At 54.0% G+C, this 21,001-nt stretch overlaps 1 protein-coding gene across 1 annotated transcript in view; it reads right to left on the bottom strand.

Annotated features, from left to right (window-relative positions):
• ZFHX3 (zinc finger homeobox 3) overlaps positions 1-21,001 on the bottom strand; it is a 121,893-nt gene that overhangs the window by 65,598 nt on the left and 35,294 nt on the right. The window contains exons 2-3 of the mRNA XM_058813754.1: positions 11,913-14,656; positions 9,479-9,975 (exon numbers count right to left, since the gene is read on the bottom strand). Coding sequence (XP_058669737.1) covers positions 9,479-9,975; positions 11,913-14,610 — 3,195 coding nt within the window. The 5' untranslated portion in view covers positions 14,611-14,656. The remainder of the gene's footprint in view (positions 1-9,478; positions 9,976-11,912; positions 14,657-21,001) is intronic.

Here is a 21,001-nt window from a genome sequence, read left to right as displayed (position 1 = left end):
CTGGGAGAAATTTTACCTGGATAAACCGCAGCCAATAAATTTTCTATAAATGCCAACTAATGCTGTCCCTCGGAGAGCACTGGGCAGGGACTGCCGGGCTCCAGAGCCCTCAGCACAGCCTCGCTGTCTGTACATAAACAGTAACACCTCATTCTCTCTTCTACCTCATTAACTGAAACGCATTAAAACAAGTGTGCACTGGGAGCAGCAAATGAGACTGTTAAACCAAGCTGATATAATCCTCATCAGCTGTGGGAAATGAGCACACATCCATTACGCTGAATCAAGCCGCCAACTGCGACTCATCGCGGATGCTGAGACCCCAGGAAGATGCTCTTCCCCCTCAGCTGTACCAGGCAGCTCAACCACTGCCTCCAGCACTCTCTCACGGGGCATTTCGGAGTGCTGGGGCTGCATTTCCATTCCAGCAGCTCCCCCGCAGCACACGGCTGGGGGCCCTGGTCCCAGGCTGCAGCCACGAGCCCGCTGTGTCCAGAAGGAATCCGCTCAGCGAGATGCAGGGAACCGTCTGACTCCCCTGGCATCCAAGCAGAACAAAAGGCCAAGGCAGCACACACAGAACACAGGACATGTCCCAAGCCCAGTTCTCCATGGGGACATGCCCAGGCAGCGTGACAGCAGCTGGCCACAGCAGGGCTGGCCTGGGCTGAGGGACACACGTTCACACCCTGCCCAAACGGAACCAGCCTGCAGAGCCACACCACGGGGGAAGCACCACAACATCCCTGCACTGACAGCACCGTGTGCCACGGCTGTGCCCACTGCCCCGGCTGGCAGCCAGGTGTGACGGGGCAGCCTCAGGGAGGCTGGCAGGAGCTGTCCCACAGTGACTCACAGCACACAGCCCAGCTCACACCAGGATATGGGGCTGCTCCCCTCTTCTGCAGGGCTACCGTGCCACGCTCTGCCCTCACGAGCAAAGCCTCACTTCAAACGTGGAAGAAATGTTCATTTTGCCTCTCTCCTGAGGAGGCAGAGCAGGGAGCCCTCCCAGTGCTGCAGGAACCTGACAGACCACATTCACCTCAGACAGACAGACAGACAAGACAGCACTCTGTGCCCTCCACCGCCTGGGGTGTGAAGTGCTGACCTCACCAGAGCTCCTCATGCCAAGCAGAGCTGATGGGGCAGGACGGGGTCCCCTCTGCCTCAGCCCTGTACTCGCAGCAAGAATGTAAACAATGCCTTCGATCCTCACAGCTGCTGTGGCAGAGTTTTTAACTCAGCAGGGCCATTACACGGCATTTCCCCCACGTGCAGTCTGTGCACAGCGCAGCCAGAGCAGGCTGCCTGGGATCGCTGCTCCCTGGGGAACAGGACACCCTGGGGTCTCCCTGGCAGCTCCCAGCAGCCTGCACAGGCATTTTGAACGGGGTCCATGAAGTCTGTTTAACCAGCATGATGTGTGCAACAGAATCACAAAGAAACAGGCATTTAAAGTGACATCTGTTGGATTAATTAGCTGTGTAATTAGCCTCCCCTCTGTGGAGACAGGCTTTGTTACTGCTGCCTGAAACTTCCCCAGGTGATTCTCTTTGTATCCATCCTTCCCTGAGCACAGGGAGGAGCAGAGTGGGTGAGATGGGGCTGTACTGCCCAAATGAGGGGCAACAGGCAGAACAGAGGCCACAGCTGGGTCAGAGAGCCCCAACTGCAGCATCTGTGTGCTGGAACCCAAAGGGGAATGTCCATCAGCCTGAGCACATTCTGCAGGTCTGTTCAGAGATGACAGGCAGGGATACAAGCCAGGCATTTGTATCCTCCTCAGCTAAATCAGAACATCCTTGTCTGCTGCAACCAGCTCCTCACCTCGCTGTGAGCCCAGAGCTGACACGGGGGCCACAGCAGCTCAGACAGCTGGGGGACACAGCAGCCACTGCACCCCAGCCATGGAGAGCTCAGCAGAGCAGAAAAACCCCCAGGTGATCTCCAGGACAGAGAGGAAAGCCGGGACTGTGGGACAGCTGCAGAGCACTGATGGCTCCACGGCCAGCTGCAGGGATCCCCCTGCTCCAAAGCAGAACAGGAGGGATGCTGGGGGCAGCTGTGCTGGGCTCTGCCCTGCACCCAGCACTGGAGCACTCAGCACTGCAGCACCCAGCACCGCAGCACCCTGGGCTCTGCCCTGCACCCTGGGCTGCAGCGCCCAGCACTGCAGCACCCTGGGCTCTGCCCTGCACCCAGCACTGGAGCACTCAGCACTGCAGCACCCAGCACCGCAGCACCGAGCGCTGCAGCACCCTGGGCTCTGCCCTGCACCCTGGGCTGCAGCGCCCAGCCGTGCCTCTCTGCCGAAGCCACCTGCACCCCAGGATCCCCCAGCAGCTGAGCCAGCCTCACCAGAGCTGCCCAGCCATAACCCAAGGCTCAGCTTCCAGAGAACCTGTTGCACAAGTGCAACTTTATTGCCTAATTTGACTTGCAGAACTTGGCTGCCCACGTCACAGTGCAGGAGCAGGATTTTTACGACTGGCAAGAAGGGGAAAAAGCCCATTATGGTATTAAGTTATGTACCATGCATACATTATTTATTGCAATTTAATGAATTCCCTATGAGATGGCAAACACAGAACCTCCCATGCTGCTTCCATAGCAATACGGGGACTTTGCTGCAACAGTTTCTTTAGGAACAGTTCAGTTAAAGCCAGAGAAGGACAGCACAGCGTCCTGCAGCCCCGTGCACAGACACAGCCAAACAGAAACCAGCAGCCCACGCCAGGTCACACACAACAGGTTGGGGAAAGCACCTTGTGGGCCCCTTCCCTCAAACCAGCCCCTGCCAGAGATGGATGCTAATGAATGCCCATCCATAATTTAATGAGGTCGTCGCCAGCGAGCCTGCAGCTCAGAACTGGTGCTTGGCCAGGGCTGGTACCCAAGGCCTGAACACCTGACCCTGCCCAAGCAGAAGAGGAAGCAGAGCATTCTGAGGCCCTCGAGGTGTATCACCTGTGCTGAGGAATCCATGCAGAGCAGGCAGCCGGACCCAAGACAGACTGAAATGCCAGCTGAGCTCTGGGTTCCAGCCCAGGACAGGAGGCTGTGAGCTGCCAGCCTTTGGCATAACGAAGGGCACAGACACGGGTGACGCCAGCCAGGTGAACGGACACTGGGAGACACAGCAGGAACTGCGAATTGCCAGGCTCTTGGATAACAAAGGAGATGGGAGTCCAGGAACACAGCAAAGTGGATGGGCAGGAAGAGAGGGGCAGGAACTGAGACCTGGAGAGCTGTGCATGGGCAGAGTGTGAGGATATAAAAGTCCAGGTGCTCTTTTGTTGGGGGTCCCTCCTCAGAGACACCAGGCCTGTTTCTCTGTTGCTACACCAGGAATAAATGGCTTTATGGAACGAGACATCTGAGGCTGCGCCACGGGAAACCTGGTGTGACTGGGTGAGGGGGTGTGGGAGCCACACAGGAGCCATCGGGTCACTGGAGCCACACTGGACGGGCTGCGGTCCCAGCACTGAAAGTCTCTGGCCTCGGGAGTGACCGCTCAGCAGTCTGGGGCATGGTCTGACTGGGGAGATTGCTGAACAACCTCTGCAAGGAGAAACACGATGGCCAGAGGGAGCGTGGGATCCCCAGGGATCTGCAGGAGCACGGCTCCTTGGCACAGCTCCGTGCCCTGCCTCCAGTACCACCCGCCTGCTGCAGCCTCACACCAAGCTGCTCCCAGCTCCCCTCCTTGCTCCAGCACTCCCAACCCGTGCTGGGTGTCTGCAGGGCGGGGGAAAGACCCTGACAGACATGCTGTGAAGAGGATCCTGACAAACCATACTGGGGCAATACCACAGACCAGTTGGATAGTGCCACAACAAACAGGCCCATCACTGTCCTGGACAAGCACCTGCTCAGGTCTCCTGCCTGGAGCTCCCCATGGCAGAGCTGAAGCTGCAGCGGGACAGCAAGGGGATGCCTACCACTGCTGACAGTGGCTGAGCACCCAGAGGGCAGTGCCAGGCTCCTGATCTGGACCCTGGAGCATCCCTCCCTCTGTCCCCACTGTGCCCTCCCACAGCAGCATGGGAGGGACAGGGCCTCACTGGCAGCTGGTGCCACCACGGCAGGGTCTGCCACAGCCACCCTGCACCACAGCTGTGCCCAGAACCACTCTAGCCTCTCCCTGAGCATCACAACAAGAACCATCACCTCACATGGTAAAATTCCTGCTTGGAAATTTAAATATTCATCCCCATGTTCCAAAGTTACCAGGATAAAAGAATGAACCATAAACACAGACAGAATTGGCATCATGCACAGGAAAGGATCAGATGCACACTGATGCTCCATCCAACATGATGACACCTTGTTTTGAGATGACACCTGAGGCTGAGAACAGCTTTGTGAGACCCTCCCTGCCAATCCACAGCCCTGCATGAATAGGGAGAGCCAAGACCCACTCCTGCTGCTCTGCCCACAGCCTGCTACAGAAGCCAGAAAAACTGAGCTTATATAGATTAGGATAAAGCTTGACAAGGTGTTTTTCTGTGTTTTTTTTTTTTTTCTTGTGTTTGGTTTGTTTAGTTGGGTTTTGTAGCCCATTCTTACAAATATTTTTACTTCTAAACCCATTTTGACCAAGGGTTTTTAGCTCCATGTTCTGGCGAGCTCCTGGTTCCTGCTGTTGACCAGGGCTCCTGCTCCAGTTCACTCTCACTCCTTTGTTATTTACGTTGCTTTTACAGGGTGGTTTCTTTACTAAGCTGCTGGCTGCACATGGCTCAGCACTTACTGGAAAACTTGAAAGAAAAACCTAAGTGACAGAGGCCCATAAATAAAACATAGAGCAAGCAATGCTGTGTGCTCTCAGCAGTTCTGATTCCAATCCCTTGACAAAGCAGTGCAGAGAAAGGAAAAGTTCTGTGATCCTGTACTAACAGACTCTGGTATTCAATACCTAAAGGAAGGTAAAGACATCTTTTAGTGCCAGGGAGAAATCTGTCACTCAGAGGAACATGCAGCCCCATGGAGGACGGGTCTCAAAGGGTTAAACTGATACGGAGAGAGTTTTGTATCAAATACCTGTCAATCCCAACAGGACCCAAGGTCTGGATCTAAGGGTCCTTTTCTCTTACAGTTTCTATCAATTTGCTGACTTAAGTCTTGGCAGTTTCTGGCCCCACTATTGCCAGGGGCCTCTGCCCCTCCTGGGGGCTCCTCCAGGACCCCAGAGCAGCAGAGTCCTGCTCAGCCAGTGACTTTCCCTTCATGAGACTTTTTCCTTCTCCTCCAGGTGAGACCACCCTTCAGGATTTATCCTCCATGCAGAGGTACCTTTCAATTCTGCCTTCAAACACATGAGAAGAATGCTCTCCTCCTTGCCCTCCCTGTACCATGGGCCTTCTTCCCTTGCCCAGCCTCCACATGAAACGCTTTCCTGTTTGATCACATTGGGCTTTCTATGGACTTTGGCCAGGCTCTCCCTGCTCTGTTTTCTCAGGGGTTGTTACGTTTAACACAAGCACCTGAGGTGCTTTTTGGTAACTCCACACACATCACACCCTTCACTGCATCCAACAGCAGCTCACCCATTTTCACACAATTCTAACTTCAAAGTTAGCTACTATTACAGAAGGTACTCTTTGCCTTGTTCTGTTATGGAAGGACATTGAATTTGAATACATCATCATCATCATCATTCTGTAGCTACACCTCATACAATATTCCACGCATCCTCTGGGTTTAATACTTTTTGGGGATTTTCCAACAAGTTTCTTTGAGAATCCTGTGGCCAGCAAAGGAGACAGAAGCCCCTGTGGGAGAGGCACAATGGGACAATGCTGCTCCATGGTGGAACTGAGGCCTTGTGCTGGGTGTACAGCTGCACGCCCTCCTTCCCTTCCCACAGGTCAGCTCTGCCTCTGTCAGAGTCAGCACACATCCACAGTTTCATCACCACTACCACCACAGATATTAAAGAGTCATTTTCCTGCACACTCTGCATCTCCAGCTAACAAAGAGCCTCTATGCATGGCACCACGTAACCCAAACCCTCTGCTCCAGACTCCCTATTCCCTAAAAAAGTGAACTCAGCACTTGGAAACACTGAAAAGGAAGACACTGAATGAACTCATTGAAGGCACTTGCTGGCAGTCTGGCCAGCAGCATGTTTCTTCAGTAGTTCTTTGTTTAAACTTCTTCTGAGCCGCACATTCTCAACTAGAGGTTGTCAGGAAGTTGTAGGAAATGTCCAAACCTGGCTCTCTCTCAAGCAGATTAATTCCTTCTGCAAACTCCACCTGTGCAGGAGATGCTGGGAGCTTGTGCCCAACCTCTTCCAGATGTGAGGAAGGCTCTGCTGTGCTCCAGGCCCAGCCTTGGTTCTGCCCAGGGAGCTGCCCTTGCCTCTGCTCACAGCCCCGGGTGAGCCAGGCCACAGCACGGCCCGGGCGGGAGGCAGGGCGCCCAAAGCCATCACCTGCCTCAGCCAGAGCGCCCATCCCAAAATGCCATGCCAGGCACTGACAATGGTGCCCTTGCCAGGACAGAAACCCCTCAGCCAGAGCACCCATGCCAAAATGTAATGCCAGGCACTGGCAATGGTGCCTTGGCCTTGCAGGGAGCTGCTGAGGATATAAACCCTTCAGCCAGAACACCCATCCCAAAATGCCATGCCAGGCACTGACAATGATGCCCTTGCCTTGCAGGGAGCTGCTCAGGACAGAAACCCCTCAGCCACCCAGGGTGCTCAGCAGACACAGCAAAGGACAGGCACCACCTTCCCCCAGCAATTCCAGATAAACAAGGATTTCCCCCTTAGTCACAGAATTTTAGGGGGACAGCAATGACTGGGAGTACACAACAACAAAGGGAAGGTTACCAGACCCTTCCAGGTTTTTTTGGCATTCCCCTCCCTTGCCCTGCCAGGGAGGAGGCCTGGCAGAAGCTGTTGCAGTGTGCAGGATGAAGATGGCAGCAGAAGACCAGACCTTCTCCCCTGGCACTGGCAGTGCTGCAGGAGAAGCCTGAAAGGTTCACCCGACTAGGGACTGACAGTGTCTCCAGATCACATTTTCTGGCAGCAAGCAACACTGACAGAAGCGGCACTTGGGCAATGCAAGCAGCCAATAACATGTGATTTAGGAAAAAAATGGCAAAAGCAGCAGAATAAGGAGGATTGTGTGTGATAAGCCCAGTGTGTGCTCTCACCCAGCAGCATCTGGAGAGGATTTTCTCCAGCAGGCAGGGAAGAACTCGATTACATCCAGTTAACTGTGCTCTAAACTGATTATGCATGTGCCAGGCTAATGGATTACATTAGCAAGAGGAAAAATAACATCCAATCAATCTCAATTTACTGCAGACCACACCAAGGCCTGAGAGAAGAGAAGCCATTCTGTGAACTCCCCCCAGTGCTGCTGCATCCCTTCAGTTATCAGCAGACATGGCATTACAGCTGCTCCAAGGCCCGAGAGCCCTGCTGCAGATGTCTGATCCATGCCTCACGCACAGAGGCTGCTCCATCAAATCAATCCCTGATTCCAGCCTTGCTGAAGCAAGACTGGTGAATCCAGCCATGCACCAACCTCTGCTCCCAGCTTTATCCAGCCACACCTGAAGGCCAACACATGGAGCATTCCAAAGGAATCCACGACTCTGAACCGCGTTATCCCTCAGCTGCTGTTTCACTGCTTTGTGTCAGAGGCAACACGGGCTGCAGCAGCACTGAGACTGCCCAGGCCTCTCTCAGACCTGAAAGCTGACAGCTCCTCTGTGCCTGCCCAAGGAAAACATCCTAGCAATCTTCATTACAAGAACCTATGCCTGTTCTCCAATGCTGGTGGGATTTTGTTTCCAATTTTTCTTTTTTCCCCTTTTCCTTCCCCTCAGTGAGAGAATTCTAGCACCTCAATTGTTTTTCCCCACTGGAACCCACTGTAGATGAAGGGCCTGGATAAAGAAAACTTTAACCTTTGCAATGTATGTTTAAAAGAACAACATTATGTGTAAAAAAAATCATAATACAGCTTTCAAACAACTCTCTTGTACCCCAAACTGACCTCCACAGAGGAGATTCAGTTCCCTCAGCTGGGTTCCTGCAGTCTCACGGGGACTGTGCTGCCCCCAGTTTCCAAGGTGTGTAACTCTCCCAGCCTCCTGCACGCCAGGGAGCAGAGGTGCATGTGCACACCTGATCATTTCCAGAGCCACACTCTGATGGGTGAGGCTGGATCCCAGCTCAGGATGGCACAATCGCTGTCACAGCCATCCTGGCCTCAGCAATGAGCTCAGAGAAACACAGCCCTGCTCTGAGCAGCTGCCCACCAATGCCAGGTAGGCCCAACAACCACAGCTCAAGGTAAACCTTATATGATGCTCCTGGTTATAACCTTCCTCCCTGAATGGGCTGGAACTGTTAATGCCTAGGAAAAATCCAGGAGTTTTGAAAATGTGTCTACACTGTGAAGTGGGTGGGTATGATAGAGCTCAGTGTCAGCTCTTAAATTCCCATTACATAAAGAAAAGTTTTTAAAGAAGCAATTAAAAAGTGCAAGGTACACTCTGTGTGTATATAAAGAAACCTCAGCACATCTGGGGGAAAGCAGGAAGAAAAGGATGAGACAATACAAAAATTCTGTGAGGAATGAGCAGACAATGAGGGGAGAGCACGTGTGAATGGAGGGGATGCGGCTGCTGAGATTTATGGCAATTCGTACCTGATTGTTCATACTAAAGCTATTATGGGATGATTAGAGAAAAAGGTGAAGCTTTAAGTCCAGTGAAAATCAATAGAAACGTCTGGAGCAATTCTGCTGCACGAGTGAAAGGACTATTTACCATATCCGGAGCTCCTCTTGGGTTACAGCCCACAGGGCTGGCCAGCGAGGGAGGGGGCTGGGGACCAGGCCGGTGAGACAGGAAGAGAAGATGGTTATGACGGGTACAAGGACAACACAGAACCAGGGGGTGGGAGGAACAGGCAACAAGATGGGAGTGACAGCCCAAACAGCGCCGTGGATGGAACAGGCAATGCCTGCAGGGTGCAGGGCCACGCTCACGGCTCCTCTCCAGCAGCACTTTGGTCACAGAGCCAGCACTGACTGCACAGAGCACAGCAGCACTGCAGCCACAGCCCTGCTGCCCGCCCGCGGCCAGGAGCAGCACACTGACCGCTCTGGGAGCCTTCCCGTGACACAAAGGGACAAACTCCAGGGGAAAGGGCCAACAAAACACAGGCAAACATCACCCTGCACAACCTTTCTAACAGGGATTGTTCCATTTCTGTGCACGGTATCACCGTCGCAGTGCCACAAGACACACAAGCCCCCTCTAAAGCACCGTGAACATCTAGTGCCCTGAAGCCTGGACAACCACAGCCACCAAGAGAGCACAGGCTGACTGGGGGCCAATGGAGAGCTCTCAGCAGCTCATCTACAAAGGGTCACAGTGCACTGCGGTTCAACTTAGATTTTCCTTGGGAAATGAAAGAAGATGAAGCAAAGCCAAGCCTTACCTTATAGAGCTTCAGGCTGGCCTCGTGCCTCGAGTTCACGGTGTGCAGGCGCAGCTTCTCCAGGCTGTTGGTGTAGTAGTCGCAGGCATTGCATTTCAGATGGACTGGGTTCCCAATGGCCACGCACTTGAGCCTCCACTCGTTGGCTTTGCCCCCCTCCTTGATGTGTGCCACCAGCTGGTACTTCTGCACGTGCTTGTCGGTCTTGCAGTGCAGCTGGAAGTTGGCCTTGAGCTGCGTGTTGTAGCGGCACAGCTTGCACTGGTACGAGTCCCCCATCACCGCCTTCCACTCGTCCTCGGGGAGGCTTCGCTCCACGTTCATGTGCAGGCCCAGCATGTCCAGGTTATCTGTGCTGAACTTGTTGCACACAGCGCACTGGAAGAGCTTCAGTGACGGGTCATTGGTCTGCGTGAAGCTCTCACCCAAGTTCATGAGCTCCTCAGACACCAGCTGTCCTCCACCCAACCGCATGTCCAGCGGGATCTCGCCACCCACTGCACCAAGAAAGAAGGGGAAGGAGAGGTCAGAAAGGCTGAATTCCAGAAGATAAACACAGAGCAGAACACAAGCTGCTCCCAAGTGCCACCTGTGTCCCCACAAGCACAGTGAGACCACACGCAGCTGTGTGTCTCCCTTCGCCCACTCCTCTGTTTGCTGGTCTGCACCAGAGCTGAAGAAAAAAGTTACTGCAGCCAGCACAGAAGGCTGGGAACCAACTACTGCCACCCTTGCTACCCTCTTGCTCAAGGATCATCCAGCCCTCAGCCCATCAAAGATGACAAGAAAAACCCTACAGACTTTGAGAGGATGAAGAATTCCACAGCACCACACTGAAATTTTCTGTGGCTATTTCAAGAACTGCATTCTGTTTTTTTCTTATTCTGCTTTTTGTTGCCTCCCTGGAGAAGCAAATCCTACCTCAAGCAGTAGCTAAGCACAGTCCTACCACACAAAACAAAGGCCAGCAGTCGCAAGCCCAGGGATGGCCATGTCACAGGGAGGTCACCGCACTGCTGTCACAAGCTGGCAACAGTGTAGGACATGGCATGGACAGAAACAACCTGAGAAGTGCCACTCCTGCACTGTTATAGCTCATCTCTTGTCCAAGAGGCCAAAATGGTGAGGAATCTTCTAAACACAGTTTTGACAAGGAAAAGACAACAACCAATAAAGAGGGTATGAGAGCATGTCACGGAGAGCCAGGAGGACCCCACCTTTGTCAGGCTGACTCCTCAAAGCAGAGCTCAGCTCTGCTCACTCACAGCTACTGAGCACAACAGGCTCTTGCTCACACCAGAGCACCTGAGAGATGCAGAGAAACCCTGAATGAGCACAGAGACAAACCAGGACTCCTGTGCCACTTTGCTCTCCTTTTCCGCGTTTAAGACATTTATGCTCTTTCTACAGCTTTTTGGTATTTTACCTTGATTTGATGTCACAGCTCACCTTCCTATGAAAGGAACCAGGTCAACAATTCCTCAGTTAATCAAAACGTATTATTTTAACTTAACTTTTCATTTCCTATGTTGCAACTTATTTGCTGAGAAGCAAGCGCTCCTAAAGACACTCTCTCCTGAACTCACCATGCAGGAAGAACCCAAAAGCAGACTCTTCTGAATTATTAATGCTCTGCTCAGTTCTGGACCAAAGTGTAAGGATGGGAAAGATCTGCCTCACTTCTCACAAAGCTCATAGCATGTGTATCTGAGCCAAAAGGGCCAACCTGGTGTCAAGTGTTAATAAAACACAGGCAGGGCCTCCCTCTGCAACCCTCGGTGCGAGACTTGCAACCATCAAGTGCACAGCTCACAAACTGCTCTCCAGACAGCTCATGGACATCCAAGGTCCTGTCATTTACTTGAGGAGCTTCAGTTAAAACACCCACAACTTACTACAACTGCCCTGTGCTTCAGCAGTGAGGGGCTCTGAGCTTCAAAAGCCTCCAATCCCATCTGTCACCGGCAGCAGAGGAACACGACCCCTTCCACCCCTCTCAAACCTGCTCACCTTGTCTTCTCAAGGCAACACAGCGTGGAACAAACCAACCCCTAACAAAAACACCTGCCTTTGGGAGTGCCAGCAGGTGACTGCACCTTCTCTCAAGGCTATCCACCAAACTGCTCCCACTCCCCACCCAACCCAGGAGAAGTTCTCAGGAAACACTGTAGTTAGGATGCTTTCCACAACGAGGAAGGACATTCAGCACCACGGCATCCGTAACCCGTGTCTGCTGTTCCATTAACTCCCTAGAAAAACTCTTGGAGAAAATGAACTAGAAATGCCACAAGATGAGGAAATACTGCTCTGGGTGAACACAGATGAGAAATCTGCACTGTGTGGCCTCCATGCTTGACCACCACACAAAGGGAGCTCATGGGCTGCCTTTGCTGGGTCTCTCACATGAACGTGGTGGAAACCCCTTCAGCCTCACCTAGAGATGGAGCCATCGTTGCCATGGGGTTGGTGGGATCAAGCTGGAAGCCCCCCATCATGAACTGTGCATCTGAGGAAGTGCTGTCCATCTTCAGGTTGGGCAGGTTCATGTTCTGTGCCAGGTAGTACTGGTAGAGCTCGGCCTCGGCGGGGGACGGCAGGCTGCCGAGGCCCAGGTGCCGGTTATGCTGGATCTGGGACATGTTCTGCTGAAGCAGCATCATATTGTGCATGTGCTTCTCACTGGTCATGTGGATCCGAAGGTTTCTAGCTACGTTGGTCTCGTAGTCGCACACCTCGCATCGCCACGTGGGTTTGGTTTTTGGTTTGGTGGGGGAGGGAGCCCCACAGGTGCTACCGATGTTGGCGGCGGCGGCGGCCGCGGCAGCAGCTGCAGCCGCCGCTGCCCCCGCCGTGTGGCTGAACACTTGCTCTCCCCCTCCATTCTGCAGGTTCTGCATGTTGTTGAGATGCTTGTCGGACTGCATATGAATACTGAGGTTGCCTTTGGTAGTTGTGGAGTAGTTACAGACCTCACAGCGGAAGGGCTTGTAACCACAGGTGTAGCTCTCGCCCCGCGCCAGCCGCGGGTGCGGCTGCCCGCTCTTGCAGTAGACGCAGGAGCCACCCGGCTCGGGATGTTTCTCCTTCATGTGCGCCTCAAGCGTCTGCTGGTACTTGTAGTGCCAATTGCACTTGGGACACTTGAGTGTCTTACACGAGTTGCGAGAATGCATCATGGTCATGTGGCCACCCAGCGACCGCGAGGAGCCCAGGACCGTGTCGCACTTTGGGCACTCCACGCCGCTCCCCGAGGGGCACTCCCCACCCCCGAGTTCACAGAGGGGGCCAGCGTGCTGGTGATGGGAGATGTAGCTCCCGTCCTCGCCCTCCGCACTCTCATTTGGTTCTGGTGCTGTGGCATTGTCTTTATTGGCACTTTCATCAATGAAGTCCAGCCTCCTGCTGCCCTCGGCCACACTGGCTCCGCCGCCCTCATTGTTAAAGCTTAAGTGATTCCTCCTGTTTGCACCATCAAAGACAAAGGAAGAAGCAGAATTAGAACTAGTAGAAGCTGTGCCCCGTGACAAGGTCTGGAGCACGTTAGGCATTAAGGGAGAGTTAGAAATGCTTTGGTTTGAGAGAGCAAGGTCCTTTTTGCTGCTGCCACTGCCTGCCACAGCCCCAACATCCTCCTGGGGCCGGTCCTCCAGTTCATCCTCCAACTCGTTTGGAAATAGTCCTTTGCAACCCTCATCATCCTCATCTTCTTCCTCTTCCTCCTCTTCCTCTTCCTCCTCCTCCTCTTCCACATCCTCCTCCTCCTCCTCTTCCACCTCCTCGGCCGGCTCCACCTTTTCCGAGAGGCTGTCCTGGTCGTCCCCCTCTTGTTTCTCCCCCCCTGCCACCCCAGGGTCCTTCCCCTCTGAGGATTTGGTGGGACTGGAAGCCAGCGGGCCCAGGGGGACTGAGGTAATGGGAGTCTTCAGAGCCGAGCTGGTCAGCCCACCCAGGTTGAGGAGTGCACTGGGGGTCAGGACACCCGCTGCCGGCGGCGGCTCAGCCCCACCGGCCGCCCCGGCCTGGAGGGCCTGCTCACCTTCCATGCAAATGCCACTGAATTTACCATAAAAACTGTGTCCAGGGCCTATGAGGTTAGCTGCGGAAACGAGAGGGTGCTGAAAGGTTTTGTTTTTTGGTTCCAGAAAGCTGACAAGGGGTTCCTTGTCTTTGCCTATCCCTTGGATGATAGCGGAGATGTTCTTATTGCTAAGAATTTTCCGCTCCTCCTCACTCAGAGTCATTCGGTGGTCGTGCACGGCATGGGTCACGAACGAGCGGACATACCCAAAGGAGAGCTTGCACAAGAAACACATCAGGATGGGCTTCCTCTTCCCATAGAGCACAAAGCCATCGAATTTGGACAGGTCCACATTGTTGGGAACATCTTTGGATACGCAGGAGCTTTTGGCAGAACCGTCGCTGTTCAGGTAATCCTTGTTGCTTTTGTGTCGCACATCGAAGACGCGGAAGCTGTGCAGGACGGGGCTGATGCCCGCCAGGGCTGAGGTATTCGGGAAGGTCTGGTCTGAGCCCTCAAACCACTTCCCGAAGGATGAGGCTATGTGGAAAGTGTTGATGATCTGCGGGTAGACGGGAGCGGCGGCAGAGGGATCTCCCTGCTTGGGCAGAGAGTTCGGGAGCAGCGAGGGGAGAGTCCCGCTGCCGCTGGCAGCCCCGCTCTGCACCAGCTGGCTGAGGCTCTCCACGATGTAGGCCGAGCCGTCGGGCTGGTAGACGATCTCGCCGGCCAAGTTCTCCACGTCGCTCTCCTCCTCGCCGTCCTCGCTGGTGTCGCTGGCGCTGTCGGGGCGCAGCGCCGGGGCCGGGCGGGCGCCGGCACAGCGGTGCTCCATGTAGCTCTGCAGGCCGGCGAAGGAGGCCGCGCACTGCCCGCAGCTCACCTCCTTGGCCGCGGGCTCGGCGCCGGGGCCCGCCGCGCTGCTCTCGGCGCCGCGCTCGGGGAACGGCACCCTCAGGCTGTCCAGGGGGCCGCAGCTCTCCGCCACGGGCTGCTCCATGCTGCCGGCCGGCTCGGGGAGGTGCGCGCTGCTGAGATCAGTCCATTGCTGGTGCTGAGGAATGCCGCACCCATTGTCCTTCCCGGGGATGACGGGCGAGTCACAGCCTTCCATGGCAGGGCCGGCACGGAGCGCTCATTGCACCCGCTACGGCTCCGACCTGCGGATGGGACAGAGGAGAGAGGCAGGTGAGTCTGGCTGCTCCCAAAGGACCCCACCACCACCATCACAAGGACTGCTGACCCCGCTGCTCAGCACCAGAGTGGGGACAGGCAGCCCGGCCTTGGGCACTGCTGGCAAGAGGAGCAGTGGAAACACGCTGGCAGCAGCAACGCCAGAGGAAAACTGAAGGGGCCTGGAAAGCGGCAATAAACCTGCTGAACGCCTCTCCTAAAGGGAGCCAGCAGGAAGATTGTAGGAGCTGCACTGTGACCCCCCAAGGCCTTGGGTCTTCAGAAAACAAAACATCATGGGAAAGCTTGTGACAGGAACAAGATATGACAACAGAACAGTTCTGTGGCTGTGCAGCTCTGGTATTCCCTGGCTCCCCCTAAGGCAGATGCTGTTTTTCTGGGTGTCACCCTTCTGCTAATGGCTTGGGAAACGCAGAGCCATTGCTAGCACACACGCACCTCAATGGGAGACCTGTGAGCCAGAACAACTCACAGCGATTTTGGAGTAACAGAGCTCAGTGAGCACAGGACACATAACTGCTGTGGTCTGGACAGAGCTTAAACAGAGAGATGTTGGGAGAGAAACCAAACAGGAAATTCCAGACCTGACAAGGGAGCATCCTGGGGACTGCAGAGCGGTCAGCCCGCCGTGCTCCAGGAGCCTCCCAGAGCTCCTGCAGGGCACAGCCTCTGGGCACACATTGCTTCCTCTCACCCTGCAGACAAACGGCGCGTGCAGGTCCTGCAGGAGGAGGACACCCTTCCCACCACCTCCATCCCACCAAACCAGCGTGACTGGAGCATTCCCACCAGCTGCCAGGCAGTCAGTGCACCTGGGCTACTGAGCACGGCCAACACCCAGGGACCCCTGTCATCATGACCCTTTCTGCTGCACCTGGCCAACAACTCCAGTACTGCAATCCTAATGGAGCCCTCTTCAGCTCACACAAAGTGTGAAGAACTGGAAACCTGCCAGAGGTTTGGCCACCTGCAAAGCCAGTGATGTGCCACAGCAGCCCTACCTGAATTAGTTCAAGCAAAAGAAAACAGAGTGACAATCAGCTTTCTTTTTTTGGTTTCACTATCTCCCAGTTTATTTTCCTTTACTACACAAAGCCATCCACACTTCCCCTGACTCCTCTAACGTGTCAGTACTTTCTCTCTACATCTGACTTCCAGTGAAGCTCCAAGAAAAAGCATTTACAACTACCACTGATGGCAAAGTCATGCTCTCAAAGCCCATATACAAGGATGCCTGCAGAAGGACACGCGGGTGGCATTGGGCGGAGATCACAATGTGATCACACACAACATTACTCCACAGCACCTCCAGTCTCACCTTCCCTGGATTCTCTGCCATACACAGCTGTCTGTAGAGTTGCACTGGGAATAATCAGGGATTTGCTCTGCAGCAGCAGTAACCTGGTGCACTGAGCAGAACAAGAAGGAAAAACAGTATCCTGCTGCCAAAAGGCTCTGGGTTTAGTCAGCCAGTTTGTTCTCCTAGCCTAAAATATGCTCCAGCCATGTAACAGCTCCTACTGCACCACTCCCTCTCTAGATCACTGATCCCAGGTCGTTCTGTGTTGAGGCTGCACATTCACCTTCCCACAACACGCCTACCCTCTCCCTTTTCACTGCTACTTCTGCACTGGCAACCGCAATACAAATTAAACCAAAACAGATTTATTCAGGGGAAATGAGGAAAAAGAAACTCTATAAGCCTTGTACCCTTGCCAAGTGAAGTTTTAGGAATATCTATGCAAACTTCAAGGCACAACGTGGAGTGAGCACACCCTCCCAATTCTTTCAGACCTGGATCATTTTGTGGGCCAGCACAGCCTGCTGCTGGGACACACAGCCTGGTGAGGCACAGCCAGGTGAGGCACAGCCACACCTGGGGCCACAGCGGCTCTGCCACCAGGAGCTCCTGACTGGCAGGAGGTGCCTGACTGACAGCCGGGCCAGAAGGGTTAGCAGGGCTGGAGGGGCGGGAGGGTTAACAGCCTGATTGGAAAATCAATGTAATAAATGCTTGGTAAGTTACAGGAACATGCGGGAAGAGGAGGCTGCGATTGATAAAGGACTGCAGCTTTGATGCTGCACTGGGGACTTGTTTATTGACAGGAAAGCCAATCTCTCTGCCGGCCCGGCCCGGCCCGGCAGGCCCGCACGCTCCAATTAATTGGTGGGCTTTTCTGCCTTGGCTTGCTTTAACAGCTCTCCCCCACTCACTCCAAGTTAACCAGCTCAAGATGTGCTATGCCAAAGGAATCTTCTTTCCTCTCCCTTTCCTCAACACAGAGGAGCCCTTACAGGGCATGTGGAAAAACCCAGAACCAAAATGGCCAGCCCAAGCCCTGGACACAGGCTGAGCCCCTGCACAAGACCAAGGTCTTCTGATGGTTCAGTCATCATCAGAGCTGCTCCTAAAGCATTAAAATATTTGTTTATATTCATGCAGAAGGTGCAGGAATCATCTGTTCAAAATGAAAACAGCAATTTCCTTACTACAGCAAACCAGGTTCTAAGCAGGAGCTCGATGCAGTTATTAGTCCACTATTGGGCCCCGTGTCTTCCACCACCCCAGAGTGCCCCTAGGCCACCTGTGTGGGGACAGACACAGTGTGAGAGCTCAGATGGACTGACAGTGGTGAGCGCCACACCTCCCATTCGCTCCCCCTGTCGCCCTCTCTGCTCTGTTTATCAGCCAGTCAATAAGAAAAGGTAGTTCTTACTTAAGGAGGCAGAAGTCAACTCGTCAGGTCGATCAGCACTCTGTCTGTAAACATGGTTTCCCGTAAAATCAATGAACTCCAGTTACAGGGAGAACAGCCTGAGTGCCAGAGACTCTGTGCTCTCACATTGCCCCAGTGGCAAAGAAGGGCTCTCCTGCTCCCTTCTGCAGCCTCCCATCCCACCACTGCCATGCCCACCCTGTCCCTGGCCCCTGTCCCTCACAGTCCCTTGGAGCACCCGTGGCACTATGTGGCCCAGAGCGGAGCTTGTATGGCAGCTGCAGGTGACAGCACAACGCTGTGTGCCCCACACTCTGCCACGTTCCCCCCCACCAGGCCGGGCAGCTGTCAGCCATGCCATGCACAACACGCGTGGAGTGACTCCCTGTGCCACCCTGCCAGCTCCTCCAAGGGACAGCAGTGCTTCCACCAGGGAGGGCTGGTCCCAAAGCGACACGCCGGGCTCCTGGCAGGCCCCTCCCGGGCACCCCCAGCCCGCGGCACCAGGCTGCTGTCCCCTCCCTGGGGACACGGCAGGCAGGGAGGAGGGGGCTCCTGCTGCTGCCCGGGCTTCCCGAGAATTAAATATCAACAGCCGTGCTGTGTAATTTTAAATTGTTAATTAGCACAGGGTTAATTAGGCGGCCCTTTCACAAGAGGCTGTTTGGCAGTAAACCAAGACTAGAAGCAATGAGGAAGGAGGAAAACAAAAGGAGAAAGCGACAGAGAGAAACTGTTCCCTCAGCTAATGACCCACATGGCACCATGGAAAAGAGGGCGCCGAGGACAGGGAGAAGGTACAGGCAGATGCATTACAGCCACAGCCATGGCCTGGCTGGCAGTCCTGCAGGCTGCCCTCCCCTGCCCAGCTGCAGGGAAGCACTCCAGCCCTCAGTCAGCTCCAGGGCGCCCGTGGCTCAGGAAAGCCAAAAAGGACACAGGTGGGGGAGCACAAGGACAGCACAGGACTAAGGGTGCACTCAGCCTGGCCTTCTGCAGCGTCCTCAGAAGGACAACACCTGGCACTGGTGATGCTGTCCAGGCTGGCCAAGAAGCTCCTGTCTCAGCAATGGCACTTGATGACCCTTGGGATGGACACAGCACGGGTGAGCAGCCAACTCAACTTGATGGTCACAGAAACACAGAACAGCTTGGGCAGGGCCCTCGGAGGTCCCTGGGAACAGGAATGCTCAAAACTCCCCAGAGCAGGAGCCCAGGCAGGCTGTGAGGAGCCCCCGGGACCCTCTCAAGTGCCCACACAAGGAATCTGCAGCAGCAAAGCTTTCTGTGCTGCCTCCTGGCACCTGGCGCGCTGCGCAGCACTCGGGTAACACTTAGGAAATTGCAAATGGGAAGACATGATAAAAATAATTGCCTAGGATCAAGAATTCAAAAATTAAGGAAGAACAGAACGTATGTTGCCAAAGCAACTTTAATTTTGTTCCTTTATGCATATGAATTATGATACTGCCTGCAATTAGGTGAGCACACGCTGCCTTGCTTGGCAAGCAGGACAGTCACAGAAGAGGGTAAAACAAGGTGGCAGGAGCATGTTGCCACTTTATGTGATTTCTACAGCAGCTGCTATCACACAAATATGTTCCTAGAATAGAAAGATCTTTTCAAATTTCCTCAGCAACACTGGCTGGAGATTCGAGTGGCAATACCAAGAGTTTCAATTCCCAGTTCCATAAAATGCTTCTACCTTTTAAGTTAAACAGAAGACAGGGATCCCAGCTCTCTCACATTTATTAAGGTGCCAGAAAGCAGCAAGATACCTGCCAGCCTAAGGCAAGTGCTGAAAACTCTGCAACAAGGCTTGAGATTTTAGGATAAAATGGTACTTACGTGCCAAAACCTGAGCGGAACAGGGAACATGGATGCACAGTGTGAAGAATGATTTCTAGCTGGGGTTTTCCCACCAGCATTTTACAACATAGTGCCTTGGGATTTCTCTTATGCAATTCCTAACCAAAAAAAACCAACCTGAAAATACTGATATCTATTTGCCAAGTTCAACATTTTAATGAAGCAATTACAAATTAATTTTTCCTTTTCACATAGCAAGTCATATTTTGCTCCTCCCCAAATGAGACCAAGCAGTGTTTTAGCACACACCCTGATCACAGTGGAGTTGTTTCACTGGCAAACATGGTCTGATGAGCAAGATACCAGTCTTGCCAAATCCTGAACACCTTACATCTCTCTTCCTCTTTTGTAGTGAGGCTCCACCAACCAAAAGCCCAAGCTCAGTGCTGACTTCCTCCAGCATTCTGCTCTGCACCAGGCTGTTTCCACCTGGACACACAGCCACATCCAACACCTCTGCAGTGGGAGCAGAATGAACAAGCCACCCTGCCTGCTGGTGGAAGAAACATCCAAACAACATTGACCCACAGGTTCCGAAGAGTTGGGGCTGCAAGTCCTCACAAACTGGGTGGTTATCCCAACAAAGCCAAGAATTCATAGAACTGAAGAATCATTTGGGTTGGAAAAGACTCTTCAGATCATCATCTAACTATTAACCCAGCACTGCCAAGGCCACCACTAACCTATGTCCCCAAATACCACACTACAGGCCTTTAAATCCCTCCCTGGGATGGTGACTATACTACTGCCCTAGCAGCTTGTGCTAGTGCCTGAGCACCTTCTCAGTGAAAACATTTTGCCTCTGTGGCAGTCCCTGTGAACACTGCGAGCCCTCCCCTCAGAGCGATTCCAGCCATGGACCCTGAAGGGCCCCAGGTCCCAGAAGGGGATGATGAGGGAAGAGCCATGGGGCACCTCAAAGGAGAGGACAGTGCTGGTCCAGCAGGGCGCCAGCCGTGTGGAGGGGCTGCTCCAGCTGAGAGTGCCGGCGCTGTGCGCGGTGACACGGCATGGGGTGACACCGCCAGGTGACACGGGCGAGGTGACACCACGAGGTGACATGGGCTCCATCCTTGGCGTGGGGTGACACAGGCTCCATCCACAGCACGAGGTGACATGGATGAGGAGACACGGGCTCCATCCATGGCATGGGGTGACACCACGAGGTGGCACGGGCTCCATCCATGGCACGGGGTGACATGGGCTCCATCCATGGGCTCCACCCACAGCACGAGGTGACATGGGCTCCATCCACGGCAACGGCACGAGGTGACACGGCTCCATAGGCGGCTCCATGCACGGCACAGCCGGCCCCTCAGATCCTCCCGGCATCATCAGCACAAACAGCTTTTCAACCAGAAGGAAGCAAGGGGAACGCTGAACAAAACAGGGCTGGAAGCTGCAGGGCTCAAGCACTTGGCATGAAAGTGACAGAAAGGGGCTCCTTGAAAAGGTGAACCTTGCACATTCTCCACGTTTTCCCTCTGCCCTTCACACCAGCTAAAGCTGAGCCAATGGGAGTAACACGAGTCAGGCAGCTTTTCAGAAGGCACTTTGTTATGAACTATTATTCCAAGTTTACTGATCCCTTTGAGCCAGCTACTGCACTACACACAAAAATACTTATCTAATCTTCAGCCCACTGCCATTGAGAGTGGAGTGATCCCATGGAGGGCCAGAAGGCTTTCTGAGAGCAGCTGGGGACAAGAGCGCTTATTCCTTCAG

Source organism: Ammospiza caudacuta, chromosome 13 (genome assembly GCF_027887145.1).
Source record: "Ammospiza caudacuta isolate bAmmCau1 chromosome 13, bAmmCau1.pri, whole genome shotgun sequence".
In the NCBI taxonomy this organism is placed as follows: Eukaryota; Metazoa; Chordata; class Aves; order Passeriformes; family Passerellidae; genus Ammospiza; species Ammospiza caudacuta.
This window is presented reverse-complemented; position numbering and strand designations above follow the sequence as displayed.